Raw genomic sequence first — 17,956 nt, 5'->3', positions numbered from 1 at the left:
ATATAAATATTAACAAATTAAAACAATAGCATCTAGCCATCTAATTTTTCTCAAGTAAACATTGCTTAAGTTTGTGCTCAAGTAATTACTTATATAGTTATATAGGATAGTTCACCCATAAATGAAAACTCTTATCATTTACTCAACCTCATGCCATCCCAGGTGTGTATGACTTTCTTTCTTCTGCTGAACACAAATTATGATTTTTAGAAGAATATTTCATCTCTGTTGGTCAATACAATGCAAGTGAATGGTGATCAGACCTTTGTAGCTTCTCAAATCACATAAAGGAAACTGGTCGTAATCCATAAGACTCCAGTGTTTAAATCCATATCTTCAGAATTTAATAGGTGTGGGTGAGAAACAGATCAATATTTAAGTCCTTTTTTTACTCTAAATCTCCACTTTAACTTTCACTTTTACTACAAAGGTCTGATCACCATTCACTTGCATTGTATGGACCAGCAGAGATGAGATATTCTTGTAAAAATCTTCATTTGTGTTCAGCAGAAGAAAGAAAGTCATTCACATCTGGGATGGCATAAGGGTGCGTAAGTGATGAGAGTTTTCATTTTTGGGTGAACTATATCTTTAAATAAACAATCCGTAATAAAATGAACAAGAAACAGATTTCAAGTAGTAGAACAAATTGAAACAACTGTACAAAAATACTTATGAAGTAATAGTTTGTCAGGGATCTAACAGCAGTATTAAGTTTTCAAGTGTTCAGAAATCAATTTATAAAAAGTAGATAAAGCGAAATGTTTATTAATTTAACAATTAAATTATTGTGATATTACAAAAAGTGTAAAAATGTCGAACTCAAAACAAAAGACATTCACACATGCATTGTTAGTCTATCATCACCTACAGCAGTCTTATGAACAGCCTAAGGGGCCGTTCACTCCAAACATGTGCCCGGCATCTCTCTGGTTTTTTTGTTTTTAGTTTTTTAGATGGCATGTCAAATTAAAAAGAATGTCTCATTTTAAAAAACGGTCTAGCTTTACACTGCTTCTACCTTTTTTTGAGAACAAGTTGGGTCTGAACGGCCCCTTTCAGTGTCAATCATGTGAGTGTTGTTGTTCAAACTCTTTTGCTATATGCTTCTATTACACATTTAATGTGGTAATAGCAGAAAATTATCTTGTTTACGGTTTATAAACTAGCCTACAAGACAAGGAAACCCAATGAAAAGACAGAAAAGTCATACTGCTCTTCCTGGACATTTAATTTTCATAATAGGTGCACACATATTGTTCTCGGCTGGCTGGACCGTTTATATTCAAATCATGGCTGGACTGACCACGTCATAACGCTAGAGTACTGAATCGAGTCTGTACTTCCAGAACTGTCATTCATTTAGTATTGACTTGGTACAGAATTGCAGATATTTGACATCCTTACACCATTGCTAAAGCCCTTTTTTGCAAGCTGCAGAAAAAAAACCAGGCTCAGCTTTTACTTAGGATCAACATTGTTGTCTTGGCTTTTATTAGTTTGTCATATGCAGGTTCGTAAAGTCCATGTAAGAGCCAGAAGTACCTTGTTGACACATTGCCGTAATATTCGTTTCTTAGGCTGCCTCTTATTTCAAGTATCTGCTTGGAGCCGGTACTAGAGGTTTGCTTGTAGCCTCTCTCAGTCTTTCACTCTCATGTGAAGCTCTGTGGCAGCATGTGGCCTGAGCGCGCAAATGTTTTCTAAGTGCCGAAAGAAGCCCCAAAGTCCAGATGTTGCTCCTGAGCCACGAACTTCTGCTTATCTAAGCCTGCCTGAATCCCTATCGCCAGTGCCTTAAACACGACGCCATTTGAAGTTCAGCTAAAATCATAAAGCCTGAGGCTCTGCACCGCACTGCAGCCAAGTGCTTTACATTTCTAAGACCAGTCCTGCTCATTCACTCATTCTGTCCTGCCTGAGCTTGCCAAGCCTTTAAGGGAAAAACAAAAAGTGTGCAATTAAGGCACAAAATGCAAAAAAAAAAAACAGCAATGTAACAAACACACTAGAGACCAGGAGGGCTCTTATTGTGACAGACCTGTCAAAAAACACATTCTGGTTCTTTTTAACCCTGTTCTTTGATTTGATTTTCTTTGTTGCTGTATCCCTGCTGGATTCTCTACTCTGTCTGCAGACACAGTTTGATAACCCTGACTATTTCTCTTTTACTCACCTTGGTTTTTCTATTTTCTGTTCCAATCTTTTCTTGTTTTGTCTTTTGCTTTTACGCAACGCCTAGGCGATCTCTCTGAACCCCCTCGCGCCTTCAAGAAAGGTGGGTCTCTGCTGTTTTTTTCTGTGTTTCTTTCTCCTTTTTTCCTACTTCAGCCTACTGCTGGGCGATATATACAATTTCCATGATAGGTCAGTATTTGTGATGATTTTGCTGGCAATGTAAATTATAATCTGCTTTTTATTTGGCCATTAAGTTGAATAAATAGTGCATCATTAGGCTAATTTTGTAATCCTTCCCTGTTTTATTCACTTGTGTATATGAGAGCAAAAAGATGGTTTAAAGTGTCTCTGATTTAAAGTATTAGTTGCCAATTTCCAGTAAATCGATTCAGAACTCTTATTTAATGATTCATTTGTGGCATCACTCAGAAAAGTTTATGGAAGTCTCCACATGGCATTTTACTTATAGAAAAAGGTTTTTGTAAAAATATACAAGTAAAAATAGCTTCATTATTATATACTGTTATGTTGGCACATTTTAAACTAGATTTTTACTATATTTTACTTGTTACATTAATCATTTTGAAAATACTTGCCTACAATGGCTACAGTCCTCTGAATGAAAAATATGCAATTTTAAGCCAATTATACTGTATATCAGGAGTTTTCAAATGTTTTGATGCCAGGAAGCCCCAAATATGATGGTCTCCTTGCGAGGGACCCTCTTCCTAAATTAAGACATATGGTTTTGAAAAATGTTCTAATTGTCTTTTGTATTGTCATTGTACTAAAGCCAAAAGAAATTAAATATTTTCTGGAAAATATTTTCGTTGTATTATGTTGACAGTGTATTTTTTTTTCTACCGTATTAGAGTAATGTTAGCTGTATAAACCTAAAGAGAAACATTTTCAATTCCATTCAGATTTGACAGTTTTTATTTCTTATTGTTAAAAACTAAATAAAATAATGATTTATCTCATGATTTCTGACAAGTCTTTAGAAAGCACAATGAATTGTTAATAATGTCTTATTCTGTAAATGTAAAAAAAAAAACAAAAAAAATTGTCCACATTTACACTTTTTGTTAAGGGTCGACCGATTATCGGCTTGGCCAATAATCGGATCCGATATTCATAATTTTTCTAATTATCAGAATCGTTATTTTGTCTGATCTGATTGCCGATAAATTTAAAAATGTGCTCTGTTGGCTATGAATCCGCCTCTCTCTGAAAAGTTCCTGCTTGTTGTCTGGCTCAATGTCCTGCCCACAGTATTATCAGATTGGTTATATTTCACGAATATTTGGCCAATCAACACTGTACTCCGTATTCGTGGGGGAGAGGTGGGAAAGAAGAAAGCAGTGAGAGAAAGGTGAATCACTGAGAGAATAAGCTGTTTTCAAAGATAAGTTGCAATAAACTTCACAATACTATTATGCCAGCAGTCACCAATTAGCGGACCGTGAGACATCATGACAACGGCCGTTTCTACACTTTAGGTTAGCAGCACGAAAAAAACAACGGAGCTGTGTACACAGCAAGCACTCCAGGCGTAGATAGCAGTGATCTTTCAGTGCTGTATCTTTGAATATTATTCTCTAACACTGAACACGATTAATTTGTTTCTGATTAACAATTTTTTATTGATTCACATATTAAATGCAGAAAAACAAAACATATATTCACAGAATCAACAATTAACCCCCACTATTATCCCTTCCCCTCCCAATCCCCAACCTCACCCTAGTCCCCAACAACATCCCAGTGGTCATACATAATTATAGACACACACACACACACACACACACACACACACACACATACATATACAATACTGTGCAAAAGTCTTAGGCACATAAGATGTTTCACAAAAGCATTTGTCTTATGATGGTTATTTATATCTCCAGCTTTAGTGTTTCAATAGGAAATATAAATGTTAGACTCCCAAACATTACTTTTGCTAATTTAAAAGATTAGAATAGAAGAACAGGGAGCCCTGCAACAGATGTTATGGCCACCACAGATCCCCCCACTGAACATCAAGTCAGTCTGGGATAACATGAAGAGACAGAAGCAATTGAGACAGCCTAAATAGATAGAAGAAATGTGGCAAATTCTACAAGAAGCTTGGAACATCCTATCTGCCAACAACCAAGAAAAATTGTGTCAAGGTGTACCTGGAGAATTGGTGCTGTTTTAAAGGCAAAGGTGTTCACACCGAATATTGATTTAACTTTTTTATGATTACTGGACTTTGTATGACATTAAGTGATAAATGAAAACTATTTATGGCATTATTTTTGAAGACATCCTCACTATGCAACATTTTTCACAAGTGCATAAAACTTTTGCACAGTACTGTGTGTGTGTGTGTATATATATATATAATATATATATATATATATATATATATATATATATATATATATATATATATATATATATATATGAATTAGCAGGGAGTAATACACTGATGCCTCGTGACCTTTTCCAAAAGCAGTAATCACCCCTCCCAGAGTATCTGCTGCTTTAGGGGGGGTGTATTCTATTCCCAAAAATAGTACAGAGCAGATGGCACAGCTGTAAATACCTAAAGAACTGAGATCTGGGAATCCCAAAATGTTGAACCATATTTTCAAAGGATCTCAACACTCCACTCTCATATAGGTCACCGAGTGTAGTAACCCCCCTCACAATCCACTCTGACCAGCAGAAAGGGGATTTTTTTAATACATAATTTGGGGTTCAGCCATATGCTTGAGGCAACATTTAAATAAATGTCAGAATTAAACACACTGGACATTTGTCCATACCGAGTGCAAATGCGAGATAACAGGGTGAAACTTCACTTCTCTGGTTAGTTTGATAGAAAGGCTTTGTAATGGCAAAATAGGGGCAAGAACTTCCTGTTCAATACAAAACCAGGGAGGGGCTCTCTCAGGTGGAAGCGACCAATGAGCCAAATATCTGAGACCAAACGCAAAATAATAAAACAAAATCTTGGGTATGCCTAGCCCACCTTTGTCAGTCGGCCTATGCAGTTTACTGAAATGTAATATGGGATGTTTACCATTCCAAATGAAGGACTTTGCTATGCTATCAAATTGCTTGAGAGGGGGACATCTTTAGGTTGAATTTTGGAATACAATTCATTTTAATAACATTAACCTTCCCAGTCATCGATAAATTTAATGAAGCCTGCCAACTTTGCTCGAAAACCTTTTTATTAAAGGGTCAAAATTACCTAAAATTTGCCCTAGAATCAAACAGATTTGCTGGGAATAAAATGCCCAAATACTTAATGCCCTATTTGAGCCACTGAAAGGTGCCCGGCTGAAATCTTATCTGAAAGGATAGCTGAAAAGCTAAAAAGATAATCCCATTCTACCAAATCAAATGCCTTTTTGGCGTCGTGAGATGGCAGCGACCGGAGTCTGATCATTCACCACTGACCACATGATACTGATGAAACGCCTAATGTAATCAGAAGAGCTATTGCCCCAAATAAACCCCACCTGATCTATATGTTTAAGAAATGTCATAATCGGTTAGCCAAAATTTTTGACAATATTTTAATGTCTAGCTGGATCAGGGAAATTGGACGGTAACTCTTACACTCGCTTGGATCTTTGTCCTTTTTAGAATCTGCCTGATCCGGGCCTGTGTCATGGCTGGCATACTGTATGATCCGGCCCCTAAGAACCGCCTTAAGTGTCTCCCAAGCCATGCCCACAGTGTATACTGAAGACCAGTTGGTCTCCATATAAACATTGATTTCAGCCTTTAACATTTTTTGGAATTCAGGATTTTGCAAAAGGGATACATTAACCAAAAACGCTTCATTAATGCCCTTTTGTGCTCCGCACTCGTTGACTCACTTCCCTGGCCCGTGTCATGAGGTGCCGCATAGTAGAGCTGCAGATGCTATTATTTCAACAACATTACACCGTAACAGAGAAATACAATGAGCAGCAATATAGATTATATTATTATAGAGATAAGGACTGATTTAACAAAGTACTCGCCCATATGAGTTGGTGTTTTCACATACTGTAGCTGATGATGGCATTGATAGTGGTACTTTAGGAGGTTTAGCAAACGTATTGTCAGCTTCCCGTTGCCCTTTTTGCACTTGACTAAACAGTCAGCAAGCTACATGAAGAGTGTCAACTCCAATCATGTTGATTCTCATTTGTTATCACATGTTAATACATAACATTCTGTTATGAGCTGTTTAGTTCATTATTTTTTATATATTTAAAGTTTCAGTTCAAAAGAAATGCTGCGAGGAGCTCCCTCCACTTTATTTTTGAAAAAATAATGTTGACATGTTTTCCAGTATTTTTCAAAAGATAATATAATAAACACATTCAAAAGCATTTAAAGGACGTTTTGTGTTGGAGTTTGTGTTAGTGTACATTTTGACACAATTTTCATTTTTACTGCAAAAGTATATCGGCCCCAAATATCAGTTATCGGTCTCCTTGATTACTGATAATCAGTATCGGTATCTGCCCTAAAATACAAATACAAATAAAAACACATTGGTTGACCCCTACTTTTTGTCTCTGAAATTTTCTATGGACCCCTTAGCACTTCCTTTATGGCCCCCTTGGGCTCCAAGGACCCCAGTTTTAAACCCCTGCAATTCATAATTGAGATTGTTTACAGACAGATTTTGTCACTTTTAATTGACTATTTCACAATTCCAGTGGGTCAGAAGTTTACATACACTAAGTTAACTGCCTTTAAGCAGTTTGGAAAATTCCAGAAAATGATGTCAAGCCTTTAGACAATTAGCCAATTAGCTTCTGATAGGAGGTGTACTGAATTGGAGGTGTATCTGTGGATGTATTTTAAGACCTTCAAACTCAGTGCCTCTTTGCTTGACATCATGGGAAAATCAAATACAATCAACCAAGACCTCAGAAAAAAAAATTGTGGACCTTCTCAAGTCTGGTTCATCCTTGGGAGCAATTTCCAAACGCCTGAAGGTACCACGTTTACCTGTACAAACAACAGTACGCAAGTATAAACACCATGGGACCACGCAGCCATCGTACTGCTCAGGAAGGAGACGCATTCTGTCTCCTAGAGATGAACGTAGTTTGTTGCGAAACATGCAAATTAATCCCAGAACAACAGCAAAGGACCTTGTGAAGATGCTGGAGAAAACAGGTAGACAAGTATCTGTATCCACAGTAAAAAAGTCCTATATCGACATAACCTGAAAGGCTGAAAAGCAAGGAAGAAGCCACTGCTCCAAAACCGCCATAAAAATGCCAGACTACAGTTTGCAAGTGCACATGGGGACAAAGATCTTACTTTTTGGAGAAATGTCCTCTGGTCTGATGAAACAAAAATGTTTGGCCATAATGACCATCGTTATGTTTGGAGGATAAAGGGTGAGGCTTGCAAGGCGAAGAACACCATCCCAACCGTGACGCATGGGGATGGAAGCATCATGAGGAAGGAAAATTATGTGGATATATTGAAGCAACAGGAAGTTAAAGCTCTGTCACAAATGGGTCTTCCAAATGGATAATGACCCCAAGCATACCTCCAAAGTTGTGGCAAAATGGCTTAAGGACAACAAAGTCAAGGTATTGGAGTAGCCATCACAAAGCCCTGACCTCAATCAGATTAAAAATTTGTGGGCAGAACTGAAAAAGCATGTGTGAGCAAGGAGGCCTACAAACCTGACTCGGTTACACCAGTTCTGTCTGGAGGAATGGGCCATAATTCCAGCAACTTATTATGAAAAGCTTGTGGAAGGCTACCCAAAATATTTGACCCAAGTTAAACAATGTAAAGGCAATGCTACCAAATACTAACAAAGTGTATGTAAACTTCTGACCCATTGGGAATGTGATGAAAGAAATAAAAGCTGAAATAAATCATTCTTTCTACTATTATTCACATTCTTAAAATAGTGATCCTAACTGATCTAAGACAGAGAATGTTTTCTATGATTAAATGTAAGGAATTGTGAAAAACTGAGTTTAAATGTATTTGGCTAAGGTGTATGTAAACTCCTGACTTCAACTGTATATATATATGTATGTATGTATGTATATGTATATATGTATGTATAAATATTGATATATAATTGTTTTAGCTATATCGCCCAGCCGTACTTCAGCTGCACAAATCCGTGTTTGCTCCTTTTTGTATCCTTTTTGTATTCTTGTATACATCTTGAATCATCTTCCCCATCTATCCCTCATTTTTGTATTTCCACCCCGTGTTTTTACTCTGTCTGTCCCTCCAGCACTGTTGGCCATCTTATTCTTTATTTTCACACTCATTCACTCCCTCTGATGGAGAGACCAAACATCCCTTCCCTCACTGTCTGTACAGAAGAGCTTTGCCTAATGAAAAGTCCAGGCAGCTTGTTAAGCTAATTAGTTGTTTGGATCGGAAAATGAGTCCTGAGTAAATGTGCTGTGTTGCTCTAAAGCAGTTATGGCTGCCTTGCTACCTGGCCGTGTCAGGAAGACAAATAACATGCTACTCTAGCTACATTCAGACCCAGCTCTCTGTTGACAGCTGCTTAGGGTTCATTTGTTCAAGGTTTCGTTAATTATTCAGCCTCTGCGCCTTTCATCGCTTTCCCGTTATCTTGCGCTTCCCACGATTGGAGCTCTTTGATTTTGCTGCTCTGTTGCAGGAGTGCCGTTTCCTAAGACCCACAGCCAATTTTTACTCTCAGATTGCACAGTCGGAACATCAACCAGTTTACCGTTAAACCTTGTGAGTGGAACTAAGAACCTGCTCTTCACTTAATAGTAGTTCGTTTTTGGCTACAGAAAGCATCACTTTTAGGCCCATTATTGCTCATACTTCGAGGTTAGGCATTTCAACAAACCCCTAAACCCTTAAGGCTAGCATATACTTTCTGAGTGCCGTCTCGCACAAAGTCAAGCGCTCTAGCCTTTCAATAGGGCTTTTCACACTTTAAACTGTTAACTCAGGGTTACTGAAGTATACTTTGGCATTAAGTATGAAACTTGGCCACATAAATAGTCACTGTTTGCATGAATGATACTTCAGATTTTTTGAGAAATGTGTGCTATTAGAAAGATTGCCTTCTTATGCAATCTAACTTTCAACTTTTGCCGGATGGATGTTTAAATGGCTGAAATTCCCATAGATTTTTGACTTGGTCAAGTAAACAACCTGTCCTAGAAACCACCCAAAACACCCTAGCAACACATAGCATTGTGCTCAAAACCACTCAGAACAGCGTAGTAACTGCATAACAGTACACTGCAACCATCCAGAATACACTAGCGTCATTATGGCGAGTTTTCCACAGGCAAGCACCACTCATAGTTTCTTCAGAAAATGCATAAACCTAGTTCATCTTGCTGTTTTTGTTGTCAACTCATGTGTAAATCTGTGTAATTGTCTTGGTGACTCATGATGTCTCACGTCTGTTTTGAAGTTTTTGTACATTGAACTTGTCTGTGCAGCCAGTGTCCATGTGTTGTGTATGTTGCGTGCTTGTGTCCTGTTGGTTAGTGGTTCAGTCGTGCATGGTTAAGCTGTAAGCCCTGCTCTCCAGACCTTGTGACTGCCGCTGAACAGTTAATCTTTTAGCGGTTGTGACCCGCTGCTTTGACAGTAAAACAATGAGTGTGGGTGGATGGCATTATTCTGCTCTCGGCCAATGAGATTTCACTGATGTGGTATGATGCAACCAGGACTAATTTTTGCCAGGTGTCTTTGGATGTTTCTAGCATTTTAAATAGAACATTTACCACTGTTGTGACACCAAAAACCTTGAACCTGTGGAATTTACACAGTTATGTCTATTTATAGCCTTCAAATTCAACATAAAATTCAAGATTGACCCTATTTTACTCTCCTAATTTCATTATCTTTCTTGAGGTCCACTGATAATATCAGTAATGTTTTTTGCACCAAAACTGTCATAGTTTAGTGATAAATAATAATTTCCCTCCCTGTCTCTTACCCTTTGACTGAAATGCTCAGTTTTGGCCTCAGCATCTCCTTTAAACTTCAATGTAAATGCCCACTGTTCTAATTGGCTAACATCATGCAGCGCCTCCAATACAGCCATATTTCTCAATCGGAAGAGAATGAACAAGCTCTCCATAACATTATGAAACTAAATTTCAGGGTTTACGCACATCCAACACATTGAATCCGTATATATTAAACTGTTCACTCAAGCACATCAGCACCATAACTATCAAACAGTCATGACATATGAAATATTCATGAAAGTATCTGTTTACTCATGGTTTTGCTGTCAAGTCCAAGTGTTTTCAACAGCCCCATTCTTCAATAACAGTTCCTTTGCAAAGCTTGAATCTTATTATGACTGGTTCACAAGAAGTCCATGCTGATATTTGCCGCACACACAGTCTATAGCACAGTAAAACATGACGCACACACATACTGCACTGAGGCACAGATTGCCGGAAACACGTCCAGATGGTCAAAGACGTCCAGCTAGTGCTTGTTTAGATACACCAACAATTAAAAATATCGCAAATGGGCACAAGAACAGCAAGATGCAGAGCAGCCGAGAGAAGTCGAATGGCTTCTCTTTTTCTTGTAACTTGACACCGCATCTTTTAAAGGCAGCGCAATAAACATGACAATGGTCAAAAACATCTGTCTAATGCATTTTATATGCAAAATAATAAAAATAGTCCAGATGGGTCCCCTTTGATGTTTAGGAATAGTTGGTCACACTAGGCCTGTCTCTTTCCCTCTCTGTTTACAATACTGAGCGCCAGTGGGCGGGGCCAAGGGTGCGATGACACCTGTTGTGGGGTGTCTAAATACAACTGAGCAATGTCTTGTGACGTCATGAACACACAGTTTTCAAAACGAGACGTTTCAGAAGGGTGGGAACTGTACAGTAAATGCTCTTTTTAGACTGGGGAGGAAGTTTTGAGTTCTGAAATTTACAGTATGTTTTCATAGTACAGTTACCTCTCAGATGTCTAAATATCAAGGAAAATTTGATTTTCCATTTCATGACCCCATTAATACATGTTCCTGGTCTTATTGAACTGGTCTTAATCTTTCTTCACAATGTAAATACTCACCACACCTCTGAAATTATTTTCCTTTAAGACTGATGTCACTTGCGCACTCTTGGTTAAAGTTAACCAATAGCCAAATATTTATTTAGGCCCTTATGCTCTTTTTGGTAATGTAGTCTAAAATCTGAAATCTTGCCAAACGCAGTAATTTGATGCAAATTTTCATGCTCTACACAAACAACTACAAACTTTCATTCAGATCTGGCTGCATTTTAGAAGGAAACACCAAATTTTCACGATCCAATCAATTCCTAATGGACAAAAAAAGTCCCACCCAACAGTTGTTTTCATTGAATATCCAGTTAAACTCGAAACTGAACAGAAAAATTAGTTGTTACTGCTCGTTTGATGTTGGCTTAATGGTTTTAATTGTTTGAAGGGCAGTATAGCCTATTTATAGGACTATTATTGGGAACAAGTGCTCACAGGATGTGTCAAGGCTCTAATTCAACCTGCATACAACCTTCTGACCACAGATGAGCTCTGAGCTCAGTGTTTACACTGAACTTGTCTGGTCTAGTCCAGGAGGGCTTGGGGTTGAGTGGTGTTTAAGTCTTAAGCTTCTACATCATACATTTTAATAACCGGATGATTAATGAATGACTCTCTTCGCTCTGTTGGCATGCAGTTTCCTCCCTGACTGAATGCGTCGTGAAGAAATAAAATGACAGGGTCAGGTTTTTTGGTCTGTGCCAAAATTGATGTTTTTATGTTGGCATTGGAGTTTTACTTCAGGCACAAAAATGCTAGTTGCCCACTTGTGTACCTGTCTCTGATTGGCTGTCTCCTCTGCAGGCTCTGGCATGAACAGTCTGGATGGTTTAATCGGAGCCGAGGAAAAAATCATCAACAGCAAGGGCAAGATCAACGAGAACGTGGTGAGAACACCGGCCTGCCTCTCACACCATATACACTTATTACTCAATTCCATGCCAAATGCTTATCCCCAGCTCTAATGTTTGAAAGAGCAAAAAAAGAAAAGAAATGCGAGAATAAGAAAATAAGAATAAAGGATTGTCTTAAACTTTCACTTTAAGTGCTGATAATAAAACATAAGGATGCCTTCAAAATGCAGATTTGCATTTAAATGCTTGAATAGTCAACCTGCCCTCTGATGCTATTCTTTAATAATATATATAACAATGATCTCATAGTTATAACTGTGCCATGCAATTCATTTGCATTTACAGTGCTTGCAAAGTATGTTAATATGTTGTAACTTTTCAGTTATAATAGATTATAATACCTACCTACTCAGACTAATGTCTTAGATTGTAATGCATTGTAACATGACCAACATCAAATTTTATCTATAGAATTTATAATGTATTATATCTATTTTTATTATATATATTAGGTGTCTTTTAAGTAAAGTGACAAAAGCAATGTCTTATTAACATCCACGGGATATTTTTATGTGGTTATAAGATATTACCAGGTATAACATACGTTTTAACCATGAATGTGTGTTCCTTTGTATTCTGAGCATTTTTCTATAAATTCCATTATAAGCTTGACTTGTCATGTATTTTGTATTACAAGTTAATGTTATGGCTGTTTTTGTACTATATATTACATTACAAAATCTGAGGATAAAATTCCATGTTAACTGTTTTATAATGCATTATACACTAATGCTATAATTTATTACAGTATAACTATAGTTACAATTAGGTGTAATATGATACATTATAAATGCTTCATCGGCTTCATCGAAAGTGTTACCAAACTTAATTTTCAATGTTATGTGGCATTTCTTTTTATAAACTTCATAGTTTGAAAGAAGTTTCAGATTAAAGTTGAAAATCGACATCCATCATTAGAATGCACCATTCAAAATTTAACTGACAGTGATGACATTATAATATTTGCTTACTAATATTTGCTTACCCATTGGTCTTATTTCATGCATTTATTTTGCATTCTGAATTGTAATTGGCCATTTGTTTAAAAAAAAATTTTTTTGCATTAACATTGAAAAATAGTGTTACGTTGTCCATTAGTATACTAAGCCAACCGAAAACAGGAGATTAATTAACACAGAACTGAAGTCTAAAGCCAAAGGCCAAGTCCACACTAATACATTTTTGTTTGAAAATGCATTGATTTGACTTCATTTACATCTCTCGTCCACACTGGTATGGTGTTTTCCTCCACAGAAAACTGAGACGCTTAAAACGGCTCTCTAATACTGGACGCTCTAGGAATCAATAACATTAGAAAACTGAAAACTGAGTTTTCAAACAAAAACGTATTAGCATGAACGTGGCTTAAAATTACTTGACACTTAAACACTGTTCTTTTTCTGCCTTGCAAGCACTGCTATTTCCTTCTGGAAATGCAAATCTACTTTATCGTAGTCTTATCTCATTCATATCCAGCATTCATCGCATGCCACATTCACATATTTTCCCAGTCACATTCTTGTTTCTTCTAAACGCAGCACACACAAGAGCCAGTTTGAGAGTGAAAACTACACTCTTGGCATGACCTGTCTTTAGAATGCATATTGTAGATTTCTGCATGTGGTGTTTGTATTTGTGCATGTCTGTCTCTCTCAAACATCTCAGAAGAGCTATCAGAGGTTTATGAAATCCTGAATGCATGTCTTGCATCTAAACTACATCAAACATACTCTGATAGCCCCTGGCTCAATACTAATTTATAAAATGCCTTTAGATTTTTCTTTTTTCGTTTGATAGCAATTTAAAAGTATATATTTTGGTTTAAAAATTTTGATTTGGGTTTTTTTTTTTTTTTCTGCATTAAATGCACCCAGCTATGTCTTAAAAAAAAAAAAAAAAAAAAAGACATAGCAGAAAGCAGTGACTATCAAAGATCATGAAGTATTTTGGATTTGCTCACAGCATTTAAAACCTACTTTCAAAGACCAATTCTTGAAATTGTACATATGGTCCCCACTAATTTTAAAGATTTAGTTACATTCTTGCAGTAAACAACAAACGAGACACTTAGACACTGCAAACTCAAACATACACATACTTACTCTTCAGTTCCAAAGGCAGTAACTGAGACTGCCCTGTCTGTGTTGACAGGTAATTGATGAAACTCTGGATGTTAAGGAAGTGATTTATAATGGTGTTGACCCTCTGGTAAGTACAGCGCTCTCTGGTGGCAGATACATGGTACTGTCTAACGCTGCAGTCTCTGTTAGGAGCATTAAATGTGTTGGAGGGGGGTTGCAATAGACTGCTTCTGTTTTGTCTGTGAGCAAAGGAGTTTTACATCATTTATGACATTATATTTATCCACAGCATGTGTGCATGTTTTTAATGTGAGAGCATGAGCATGTCGTGCAGCGGATACAGTTTATCGTTCATTATCTTCATCATTAGCTTCTCACACAAATGGAATTAAGCACTAAACGTTTGTGTGAAATGGCTGGTCTGAACACATTCAGTCCATTTAGTACTTTGCAAAGCAGATCGATATCACAAACACATTCATTTAAATTAAGAGCTTAACTCTTAAAGGAGTAGTTCACCCAGTAATGAAACTTCTGTCATCATTTACTCACCTCATGTATGACTTTATTTCTATCATGCTAAAATAAAAAGTAAAGATATAAAAAAAATTGTTTACACTGCTCTTTGCCACATAACAACAGCAGCAGTGACCAGGTGCTGTCAAGCTCTAAACTTCAAGGAATAGTTCACCCAAAAATTATAATGTTCTCATTATTTACTCACCTTTATGCTGTCTCAGACTTATGACTTTTCTTTTTTTCTGCAGAACACAAATTAAGATATGATGTGTTTTTTTTCAATACAATGCAAGTCAGTGGGGTCCAACATTTTTAACCTATAGAAAGGACATAAAGGCAGCAAAAAGGTAATCCATACGACTTGAGAGGTATAATTCAGACCAAAATGTAATTCTTTTCCGTGCATGTACACACACTCTGCGCATGCGTCAAATGCGAAGAAGTGTAATCAAGTTTCAAATCATGATCACGCCTTAGTGACTGCAATGTCAAGATTTAAGAGTAACATTTTGGTCTGGTTCTCATTTAAAACTGTTCATATTGCTTCACAAGACATGGATGAAACCACTTGAGTTGTATGGATTACCTTTATGCTTCCTTATTGGAGCTTGAAAGAGCTGGACCCCATTGACTTGCATTGTATGAAAAACATCATATCTCCAAAAAAAAAATCTTTGTGTTCTGCAGAAAAAAGAAAGTCATACAAGTTTGAGATGGCATAATGTTGACTAAATGATGGGGAATCATAATGTTTGGGGGAAATATTTATTTAAAGGGATAGTTCACCAAAAATGAAAATTCTCTCATCATTTACTCACATGTCATTCCAGATGTGTATGACTGTCTTCAGCAGAACACAAACAAAGATTGTTAAAGAATATCTCAGCTCTGTAGGTCCATACAATGCAAGTGAATGGTGACCAGAACTTTGTAGCACCAAAAATCAAATAAAGGAAACAAAAAAGTAATCCATAAGACTCCAGTGTTTAAATCCATATCTTCAGAAGGCATATAATAGATGTGGGTGAGAAACAGATAAAAATCTACATCTGAAAGTCACACGTGGTGCCTGTTTACTTTCACATCTGAAAGTGAACTTTAAAGTGGAGATTTAGAAGAATAAAAAGGACTTAAATATTGATCTGTTTCTCACCCACAGCTATTATATCGCTTCTGAAGACATGGATTTAACCACTGGAGTCTTATAAATTACTTCTATACTGCCTTTTATGTGCTTTTTGGAGCTACAATGTTCTGGTCACCATTCACTTGCATTGTATGGACCAACAGAGCTGAGATATTCTTGTAAAAATCTCAATTTGTGTTCTGCAGAAGAAAGAAAGTCATTCACATCTGGGATGGCATAATGGTGCGTAAGTGATGAGAGAATTTTCATTTTTTGGGTGAACTATCCCTTTAAAATTTGGTCTGTTCCTCACAAGACTTGGAATATTTTAGGTCATTTTTGTAGCTTGACAGCATCCTTCCACTTTCACTTACATTGCATATAAAGAGTATTGTAAACATTCTTTGTGCTCCATAGAAAAAATTCGATACATGAGGGTGAGTAAATGGTGAAACAATTTTAATTTTTGTGAACTATTCCTCTACACTTGCTGTTTTTTGCCAAGAAAAACATTGTTTTAGCATATAGACTTACTTAAAGCACTAAAACAATCAAGCTTGATGTCCAAAATTCCTCCCATGTATACATCTCTCAAAATTCTACATGTCTGTGTAGTCATGTGTTCGAACAGATTAGAAAGTAAATCCTGGTGGAACATCAGAGAATGTTCTTGAAAGCGCTCTCCCTCACTTTCATCTCTGTCCTTTGTCTTTCTAGCTGTAGTGAATGCACTGGTTCCCTTTTGGTACCAAATATGGCACATTATGTAGCCATGACAACTTTATTGTTGCCTTACTGTACAGAAATTACAATCTTAGTCCCCTGCTTCAGAAAAAGAAGCAGCAGCCAACACCGAAAGTTCACTGTTAACTGTGTCTGTTAACTGTGTTTGTCTTGGCTCTTTTGCTTTTAAGCGTAAACATGCTTGTGTTTGTCTTTCCCCCACAGTTCAGTCGCGGATCAGAGCAGGAAACGTTCCGCCCCCTGGTGGATGACTTCAGCTTTGGAAGCAGTGCTCTGATTGGCTTGTTGGTGATTGCGGTGGCCATAGCGACTGTGATTGTGATCAGTCTTGTGCTGCTGAGGAAGAGGCAGTATGGGACCATCAGTCACGGCATTGTGGAGGTGAGGCAACAGTCACACACGCCGTTCCATCATTCACTCTTATTGTTTTCAGTACAGCCTTGGGTAAAACTGCAAGGAGGCCAGACTAATGCCCTCCAGATGTTTGTGAAGGAGATGTTTTTACTGGGGGCACCCAAGGATAAGCAGGTTTAAAGAAAAGTTTACATTTAGACCTAGATATTGGAAGAATTATAAGATTAATTTTGATCCATGGCCATGTGCACACTGCAGCTAAATAAGGTTGTCGCACAGGTCACATGCTTCAACATTGCACAGTGATGTTTATGGTTGGGGATCAAAAAAAGTTCATTTTGTAACAAATACCGGAACCAAATGATTTTCATGATGTACTGTTCCTTTAACGGTTATCAAATGAGCATTTTTCCGCTGGTGCGGATGGAACACTATACTGAAGCATTCTGTGTACTGCAACACTGATATTAAATCAGCAGTATGGAACATACAGTGCGACCAATGTAGTCCAGTTCCTGAATGAATGAATCTTTTGAGCTGATTTTTTTTAATCTACAGCATAAACAAACAGTACGACCAGTGTTATCTGATTTCTGAATTACTGTCTCTTATTTGTATTGATATGATTCTTTTGAATCTACAGTGGGAAACATACAGGGTGACCAGAGTAGTCCATTTCCCAGACTAGTGGCTCTTATGAACTGGTTCTTTTGAATCTACAGAGCGAAACATACAGCGTGACCAGTGTGGTCCGATTCCCATACTAATGACTCTTATGAGCCAGTTCTTTTAAATCTACAGAGAGAAACATAGAGTGGAACCAGAGTAGTCCGTTTCCTGAACTAATGACTCTTATGAACTGGTTCTTTTAAATCTACAGAGCGAAACATACAGTGTGACCAGTGTTGTCTGATTCCCGAACTAGTGACTCTAGTCGGTTCTTTTGAATCATGAGCATACAGCACG

The 17,956-nt window shown here is 37.3% G+C and overlaps 1 protein-coding gene across 5 annotated transcripts in view; it reads left to right on the top strand.

Moving 5' to 3' along the window:
- aplp2 (amyloid beta (A4) precursor-like protein 2) overlaps positions 1 to 17,956 on the top strand; it is a 98,631-nt gene that overhangs the window by 78,691 nt on the left and 1,984 nt on the right. For 2 of the 5 annotated variants that reach the window (XM_051656292.1, XM_051656287.1), the window contains 4 exons: positions 2,243 to 2,278; positions 12,057 to 12,139; positions 14,318 to 14,374; positions 16,841 to 17,017. In XM_051656292.1, the coding sequence (XP_051512252.1) occupies positions 2,243 to 2,278; positions 12,057 to 12,139; positions 14,318 to 14,374; positions 16,841 to 17,017 (353 nt within the window). The remainder of the gene's footprint in view (positions 1 to 2,242; positions 2,279 to 12,056; positions 12,140 to 14,317; positions 14,375 to 16,840; positions 17,018 to 17,956) is intronic. The other 3 variants (XM_051656289.1, XM_051656288.1, XM_051656290.1) reach the window with 3 other exon arrangements.

The sequence above is a fragment of the Myxocyprinus asiaticus genome, chromosome 26 (genome assembly GCF_019703515.2).
Source record: "Myxocyprinus asiaticus isolate MX2 ecotype Aquarium Trade chromosome 26, UBuf_Myxa_2, whole genome shotgun sequence".
Classification (NCBI taxonomy): domain Eukaryota; kingdom Metazoa; phylum Chordata; class Actinopteri; order Cypriniformes; family Catostomidae; genus Myxocyprinus; species Myxocyprinus asiaticus.
This window is presented reverse-complemented; position numbering and strand designations above follow the sequence as displayed.